Raw genomic sequence first — 9108 nt, 5'->3', positions numbered from 1 at the left:
ACTCCAACCCAGGTGATGGAGAGAGACCTTGTATCTAAAAAAAACCCCCCAAAACAAAAAAGAAATAAAAATAAATCTGAGGCCAGGTGCAGTAGCTCACTCCTGTAATTCCAGCACTTTTGGAGGCTGAGTCAGGAGGACTGCTTGAGGAAAGGAGTTTGAAACCAGCCTGGGCAACATAGTGAGACTCCATCTCTAAAAAAAAAAAAAAAAAAAAAAAATTAAAAAAATTTAGCTGCGTGTGGCAGTGCGCACCTGTAGTCCTAGTTACTTGGGAGGCTGAGGCAAAGGATCTCTTGAGTCCAGGAGTTCAAGTCCACTTGATCGTGCCACTGCACTCCATCCAGGGTGACAGAATGAGACCCTGTCTCCGACAAATAAACAAACAAATAAATAAAGAACAAATAAAATATCACAATCATATGATGGATACTGGAATCTTTAGCATAAATGAACTACACATATTTATAAGTCATCTCAAAAATAAAGTTGAGAAAAAAAGTAAACTGGAGAATATGAGGTAGTTACATAAATTTAATTGTCCAGAAAACAACATAAACATTGCTTATTTATATCTATACATATATATATGTATATGTAGCATTCATATATTGACTAGGATGATATCCACCAGCTTTGTGTCATGATGTGAATCCTCTGGGAACGGGAGAGAAGAGTGGGCACAAAGGATATGACAACATTATCTGTAATATTTTCTTTCCTTTATAGTTAAAAAGACATTAAGGAAATACTACCAAGAAATAATGACTGCCAATTCAGGGCGATGGACTCAAGAGCATGAAAAAAACTCTCGAAAATAAATTAGACCAAATGTCCATGCAGTGAAGCTGAGTGGATACCCCTGAGAGGAAATCAAGGTGAAGCCCACACTGCCCTGAAATTCAGGAATACCCATTGGTTAAAGTACATAGAACATGTCATTGTACAAGCTGCTGCTGGAATGAAAGTGTCACAACTTCCTCCCTACTTTCCCTCATTAAATATTGCTTTCACTAAGTTTTAAATTCTTGTTTTTTCATTTTCTTTCTTTTTTTTGAGATGGAGTCTTACTCTGTTGCCCAGGCTGGAGTGCAGTGGCATGATCTCGGCTCACTGCAACCTCTGGCTCCCAGGTTCAAGCGATCTTCCTGCCTCATACCCGCTAGTAGCTGGGATTACAGGCACACGCCACCATGCCCGGCTAATTTTTGTATTTTCAGTAGAGACGGGGTTTTGCCGTGTTGGCCAGGGCTAGTCTCAAACTCCTGACCTCAGGTGATCCACCCCCCCTCGGCCTCCCAAAGTGTTGGGATTACAGGCGTGAGCCACCGCTCTGGGCCCTTAAATTCTTATTTGTAGAAACACTTCCAAAAGGTCCAGAGCATTCATTACATTTGAATGTTGTTTGTTTGCTATCTAATCTAATATGCATTTATCTTGATTGTCCAGGACCAGGAAAAGGAGTTAAGGAAAGCAAGCGGAAAGTAAAATCAGTGATCAGAAGCACTTCAGAGGATGTTGGGAGAAAATCGTATAGGTAAATTCATAACTGCAAAAAGAAGGAAAGACAATGATCTGGATTGGAGAGAACGGATAGGTGTAGGGAGGTGATGAAAAAAGGGGGGAATTTGAAAGAACACTGAAGGGAGCTTTAAGCAAGAGTAGGGGTGAAACTGAGGATAGAGTTGGCTGAAGGGGACAAAGGCAGAAGTAACAGCTCCTGCAGCAAAGGCAAGGGATCTGAAAATCTATGACTGGTTATGTGTGGTCTACTCTTCTTGGTAAAGGTGCTTGCCAGAACCTGCTTTTCTTTTTTCATGTCCTTGCTTGCCATTTACCAAGGAATTCTGCCAAGAAACCAACCAACCAGCCAGCCAACCAACCAACCCACCCAAACAACAGTAATCCAACTGCCCACTGTCGACGAATGAAGATGCTGCATTTCTGGGCGGTGGCAAGTCCTCAAAGTGAGTCTTGGAGGATCCACAAGAACCCGCAGCTGGTGGCAAGGGATTGTGGGAAGCAGTTCATTCCTGGAACAGTCGTCTGCGGGCCTTGCACGGAGGGCGTTCCGGGAGAGGTGGGCGCGCGTGGGGACCTGGACTCCCCACGCGCGGAGAGGGAGGTAGAGTTTGGAGAGGTGAGCTGGAGACAGGCTCCAGAAGGTGGAATTCTGGGTCGAAGATGGGGCGTGGAGAGAGTCTCTCTGAACTGGGGTTGGGGGCCAGAGCACAGGGCCCTGGAACGGGGCTCTCCCGGTAGAGACTGAACACACTACTAGCGAAGGGGTAGAGCCCAGCGGCTGAGCCGGTTGGGGAGTCCATCCGGAGCTCCGGGAACTCGGGGTCCGCCTCCTCCTCGTAGGCCTCTTCCTGGGCGGCGATCTCTGGGACAGATGCGCAGACGACTTCCTGCTCGACGACGACGTCCTCCCTAGGAGCGCCCAGGAAAACGTCCACTTCCAGGCCGGCAGACGAGTCGCCCTGTGCTCCTGAGCGTTCGTCGACAGAGCTTAGGAGGACCTCGGGGATCAGGATGAGGGTGTGTCCACCGAGAGACACTCGCAGGATCGATGTCGGCGGGAGCTCCAGCACCAGGTCGACGTTGTCCAGGGGCACACGCAGGGCACAGCCTGTGGCCAGGACCACCACGGAGATGACCGCGCCCACGGCCGGGATCCCCACCGGGTCTTCCAGGCTGGGCGTCACGCGGGGTTCGGGACCCGCGGGCTCCTCCAGTCGGAGACGTTTGGCAGGGCCGGGTCCTCCTGGCCGCTGTCCCCACCAGGGCGCAGGGCGAGCTCTGGGGCTGCGGGGCCGGCTGCCCATCACCTCGACGGCGCTGTGGAAGGCGCTCCTGGGCCTAGCAGAGGACGTGGGGAGAGCGGGCGGCGAAGTCCTCTTTGAGGACTTTGGTAGGCGAGGTGGGTTGGGGCAGAAGCGGCAAAGGACCGCGCGGAGCTGGGCGAGTCCTCAGAGATCCAGGGACGCTTCCCGGAGACCGCAGTTTGTGCTGCTCTGAGAGCCTCGCGCGACGGAATCTTCCGCTTTTCTAGCGCGGACCCGGATGCACGTCCGATGACTAATAACGTGGGACGTCAGGTGACCTGGGCGCGCCAGAATGTGTCAGTATATGCCCCGCCTCCCGACAGTGCTCTGCGGCGGGCGTGGCCTAGAGATGATTGGATCAATTAGAGCAAGAGCGAGGTGGGGAGGTGGGGGGGTCTTTGTGTCTGGAGGGCAAGATTCCTTGGGTGTGCTCGTGGGACCCAATGGCGGTAATTGCTTTTACTCTTGGTTAAGAAAATCCGAAACACAATTTCAAAAACTGCTTGCTTACTTTTATAAGTAGCTTATAGCTAAATGTCTCTTCTAAGATTTTCCAGGAATATACGAAAAATACTCATTGCTCCTTCCCCATCCTTCCTACGTGGTACTAAAAAGTTCTTTCATTTGTGATAGAAATTAGAAATGAAAATTTTGCTTTGATAAATAAACTTTAATTTTTGTGGGTACATAGTAGGTATATATATTCATGGGTTAAATGAGATACTTTGATACAGGCCTGCAATATGTAGTAATCACATCATGGTAAATGGTATATTCATCCTCTCCAGCATTTATCCTTTGTGTTACAAACAATCCAATTATACTCTTAGTTATTTTAAAATGTACAATTAAATTATTATTGACTATAGTCACCCGGTTGTGCTATCGAATACTAAGTTTTACTTCATTTTTTCTATTTTTTTGTACCTATTAACCATTTCTATTTGCCCCCACCCTCACTACCCTTCCCGGCTTCTGGTAATCATCCTTCGACTCTCTCCGTACATTCAATTGTTTTAATTTTTAGCTGCCATAAATAAGTGAGAACATGAGAAGTTTGTTTTTTTGTGCTTGACTTATTCCACTTAACATAATGACCTCTAGTTCCATCCATGTTGTTGCTAATGACAGGATCTCATTCTTTTTTATGGCTGAATAGTACTCCGTTGTGTATATGTATCACATTTTCTTTATCCATTCATCTGTTGATGGATACTTAGGTTGCTTCCAAATCTTGGCTATTGTGAATAAAACTCCAATAAACATGGGAGCACAGATATATCTTCAATATCCTGCTTTTCTTTCTTTTGATTATATACATGGCAGTGAGATTGCTGGATCATATGGTAGCTCTATTTTTAGATTTTTGCAGAACCTCTCAACTGTTCTCCTCTCCATAATGGTTTTTATGAGTTTACATTCCCACCAACAGTGTATGAGGGTTCCCTTTTCTCCACATCCTTGCCAGCATTTGTTATTTCCTGTCTTTTGGATAAAAGCCATTTTAACTGGGGTAAGATGATATCTCATTGTAGTTTTGATTTGCATTTGTCTGATGATCAATGATGTTGAGCACCTTTTCACATAGCTGTTTGCTATTTGTATGTCTTCTTTTGAGAAATATTTATTCAGTTATTTTGCCCATTTTTAAATTGGATTATTAGATTTTTTTTTCATATAGAGTTGTTTGAGCTTCTTATGTATTCTGGCTATGAATTCCTTGTCAGATGAGTAGTTTGCAGATAATTTCTTTCATTCTGTGGGTTGTCTCTTCAGTTTGTTGATGTTTCCTTTGCTGTGTAGAAGCTTTTTAACTTGATGTGATCCCATTTGTCCACTTTTGCTTTGGTTACCTGTGCTTGTGGATTATTACTCAAGAAATCTTTACCCAGATCAAAGTCCTGGAGAGTTTCCCCAATGTTTTGTTATAGTAGTTTTATATTTTAAAGGTTTTTTTTTTTTTTTTTTTTTTTTAACAGAGTTTTGCCCTTGTTGCCCAGGCTGGAGTGCAATGGCGTGATCTCGGCTCACTGCAACCTCTGCCTCAGGGGTTCAAGCAATTCTCCTGCCTCAGCCTCCCGAGTAGCTGGGATTACAGGCATCTGCCACCATGACTGGCTAAATTTTTTTTTTTTTTGTATTTTTAGTAGAGATGGGGTTTCACCATGTTGGCCAGGCTGATCTCGAACTCCTGACCTCAGGTGATCAGCCCGCCTTGGCCTCCCAAATCCTCTGCTGGGATTACAAGCATGAGCCACTGCACCCGGCCATATTTTGAGGTCTTAAATTTAAATATTTAATTCATTTTTATTGATTTTTGTATATGGTGAGAGATAGGGGTCTAGTTTCAGTCTTATGCATATGGATATCCAGTTTTCCCAGCTCCATCAATTGAAAATCAGGATGTTGAAGAGATATCTTCTCTCCCATGTTTGTTGGAGTATTATTCACAATAGCCAAGATTTGGAAGCAACCTAAGTATCCGTCAATAGAGGAACAGATAGAGAAAATGTGGTACATATACACAATGGAGTACTATTCAGCCATAAAAAGGAATTAGATCTTGTCATTAGCAACAATGAGTAGAGAGATAATGTGTTGGCCAGGTGTGGTGGCTCACATCTGCAATCCTAGCACTTTGGGTGGTCAAGGTGGGCAGATTCCTTGAACAATTTAAAAAAATTATTATTAAGAAAGAGATATAATGTGTTTGCCATATTTTTCTGCTGTTCTATTTCATCTATTGTTTTTTCTTTTTTTCTTTTTTTTTTTGAAATGCAGTCTCGCTGTTTCACTCAGCCTGCAGTGCGGTGGTGCAGTGGTGTGATCTTGGCTCACTGCAACCTCTGGGTCCTGGGTTCAAGCGATTCTCATGCCTCAGCCTCCTGAGTAGTTGGGATTCTAGGTGTGTGGGATCATAGCCATGCCTGGTTAATTTTTGTATTTTTAGTAGAAATGGGGTTTCACCATGTTGGCCAGGCTGGTCTTGAACTCCTGACCTCAAGTGATTTGCTCGCCTCGGCTTCCAAAAGGCTGGGATTGCAGGTGTGAGCCACCGCTCCTGGCCCCCGGGTATGTTCTTAGCAGCTTTGTTGAAAATGAGTTCACTGTAGATGTATGGATTTGTTTCTGGGTTCTCTATTCTGTTCCATTGGTCTATGTGTCTGTTTTCATGCCAATACATGCTGTTTTGGTTACTATAGTTTTGTAGTAGGATTTGAAAGCAGGTAATGTGATTCTTCCAGTTTTATTCTTTTTGCTCAGGTCAGCGTTGGCTTTCTAGGTCTTTTGTGGTTTCATAAAAATTTTAGGATTTAAAAAAAAAATTTCTGTGAAGAATGCCATTGGCATTTTGATAGGTATTGAATTGAATCTGTAGATTGCTTTGGGTAGTATGGACATTTTTAACAATATTGAGTCTTCCAATTCATAAACATGGGGTATCTTTCCACTCTTTTGTGTCCTCTTCAATTTCTTTCATCAGTGTTTTATAGTTTTCATTGTAGAGATGCTTCACTTCTTTGGTTCAGTTAATTCCTAAGTATTTAATTTTATTTGTGACTATTGTAAATGGGATTACTTTTCCGATTTTTTCTTCAGATTGTTCACTGTTGGCATTTAGAAATACTACTGATTTTTGTACGTTGATTTTGTATCCTGCAACTTTACTGAATTTGTTTATCAGTAGTAATAGTTTTTGTGTGGGGTCTTTAGGTTTTTCCAAACATAAGATCATATAATCTGCAAACAAGGATAATTTGACTTCTTCGTTTCCAGTGTGGATGCCCGTTATTTCTTTCTGTTGTCTGATTGCTCTAGCTAGGATTTCCAGTATTATGTTGAATAACAGTGGTGAATATGGGCATCCTCGTCTTGTTTCAGCTCTTAGAGAAAAGGCTTTCAGGTTTTTCCCATTCAGTATGATACTAGCTGTGGGTCTGTCATATATGGCTTTTATTGTGTTGAGGTGTGTTCCTTCTATACCCAGTTTTTGAGAAGTTTTTAATCATAAAGGAATGTTGACTTTTATTATATGTTTTTATAGTATGAATTGAAGTGATATGGTTTTTATCTTTCATTCTGTTAGTATAATGTATCACATTGATTGATTTGCATGTGTTGAACCATCGTTGCATCCCTGGGATAAATCCTAGTCGATCATGATGAATGATCTTTTAAATATATTGTTGAATTTGGTTTGCTAGTATTTTGTTGAGGATTTTTTGCATCAATATTCATCAGAGATATTGGCCTGTATTTTTCTTTTTTTGAAGTATCTTTGGCTTTGATATCAGGTTAATACTGGCTTCATAGAACGCATTTGGCAGTATTCTCTCCTTCTGTATTTTTTGGAATAGTTTGAGTAGGACTGGTATTAGTTATTCCTTAAATGTTTGGTAAAATTCAGCTGTGAAGCCATTGGCTCTCAGACCTTTTTTTTTTTTTTTTTAACTGCAAGACTGTTTATTATGGCTTCCATGTCATTACTTGTTATTGGTCTGTTCAGGTTTTGAATTTCTTCATGGTTTAATCTTGGTAGGTTGCATGTATCTAGGAATTTAAAAATTCCTCTGGATTTTCCAATTTATTGGTCTATAGTTGCTCATGATAGCCTCACTAATGGTCCTTTGAATTTCTGCACTATCAGTTGTAATGTCTCCTTTTTCATCTTTGATTTCATTTATTTGGTTCTTCTCTTTTTTTTTTTCTTTTTTTTTGAGGCAGAGTCTTGCTCTGTCTCCCAGGCTGGAGTGCAGTGGTGCGATCTCGGCTCACTGTAACCTCCACCTCCTGGGTTCAAGTGATTCTCCTGCTTCAGCCTACTGGGTAGCTGGTACTACAGGCGTGTGCCACCATGCCAGGCTAATTTTTTGTATTTTTAGTAGAGATGGGGTTTCACCGTGCTAGCCAGGATGGTCTTGATCTCCTGACCTCATGATCCATCCATCTCGGCCTCCCAAAGTGCCGGGATTACAGGCGTGAGCCACCGCGCCAGCTGGTTCTTCTCTTTTTCTTAGTTAGTCTGGCTAAAAGTTTATTAATTTCTTTTATCTTTTTTAAAAGCCAGCTTTTCATTTTGTTCATCTTTTGTATTTTTTTTTTTTTCATTTCAGTGTCATTTAGTTGTGTTCTAATCTTTATTTCCTTTCTTCTACTAATTTTCAGTTTGGTTTGATTTTGCTTTTGTAGTTCTTTAAGATGCACTCGCTGGGCGCAGTGGCTCACACCTGTAATCCCAGCACTTTGGGAGGCTGGGGTGGGTGGATCACCTGAGGTCAGGAGTTTGAGACCAGCCTGGCCAACATGGTGAAACCCTGTCTCTACTAAAAATACAAAAATTAGCTGGGCCTGGTGGCATGTGCCTGTAATCCTGCTACTTGGGAGGAGGCTGAGACAGGAGAATTGCTTGAACCTGGGAGGCAGAGGTTGCAGTGAGCTGAGACTGTGCCATTGCACTCCAGCCTGGGCAACAAGAGCAAAACTATGTCTCAAAAAAAAAAAAAAAAAAAAAAAAAAAAAAAAAAGATGTACTGTTAGGTTAATTATTCAAAGTTGTTCTTTTTTGATGTATGCACATATAGCTATGAATTTCCCTCTTAGCACTGCTTTTGCTGTATCCCATAGGTTTTTGTATGTTGTGTTTCTGTTATCATTTGTTTGAAGAAAAATTTCAATCTCTTTCTTAATTTTTTCATTGACCCACTAGTCATTCAGGAGCATGTTGTTTAATTTCCACGTGTTTGTATAGTTTCCAAAATTATTCTCGTTATTGATTTCTAGTTTTATTCCATGTGGTCAGAGAAGATGCTTGGTATTATTTCAACTTTTATGGAATGTGTTTAGACTTGTTTTGTGACCTAACATATAGTTTATCCTTGAGAATGATCCACATGCTGAGGAGAGGAATATGTATTCTGTAGCCCTTGGATGAAACGCTATCTAAATATCTATTAGATCCATGTATTCTATAGTGGAGATTAAGTCCGATGTTTCTTTGATGATTTTCTGTCTGGAAGATCTAACCTATGTTGAAAGTTTGGGATTGAAAACTCCAGCTATTATTGTATTGAGGTTTATCTGTGTCTTTAGCTCTAATAATATTTGCTTTATGTATCTGGGTACCCCACTGTTGAGTGCATGTATACTTAAAATTGTCATATCCTTTTGCTGAATTGACCCTTTTATCGTTATATAGTGACTTTCTTTGTTTCTTCTTACAATTTTTGTCTTGATATATATTTTGTCTGATATAAATATAGCTACTCCTGCTCTTTCTTTG

General features: G+C 41.7%; 1 protein-coding gene across 1 annotated transcript; it reads right to left on the bottom strand.

Moving 5' to 3' along the window:
• Positions 1–516: 516 nt before the first annotated feature.
• LOC112619561 (proline-rich protein 23A) lies at positions 517–2828 on the bottom strand. The gene has a single exon (XM_025377615.1). It carries the CDS (start codon positions 2826–2828, stop codon positions 2028–2030), a length of 801 nt encoding a protein of 266 aa, XP_025233400.1. The 3' UTR covers positions 517–2027.
• Between the last annotated feature and the right edge of the window lie 6280 nt (positions 2829–9108).

Source organism: Theropithecus gelada, chromosome 2 (assembly GCF_003255815.1).
Source record: "Theropithecus gelada isolate Dixy chromosome 2, Tgel_1.0, whole genome shotgun sequence".
Lineage (NCBI taxonomy): Eukaryota > Metazoa > Chordata > Mammalia > Primates > Cercopithecidae > Theropithecus > Theropithecus gelada.
This window is presented reverse-complemented; position numbering and strand designations above follow the sequence as displayed.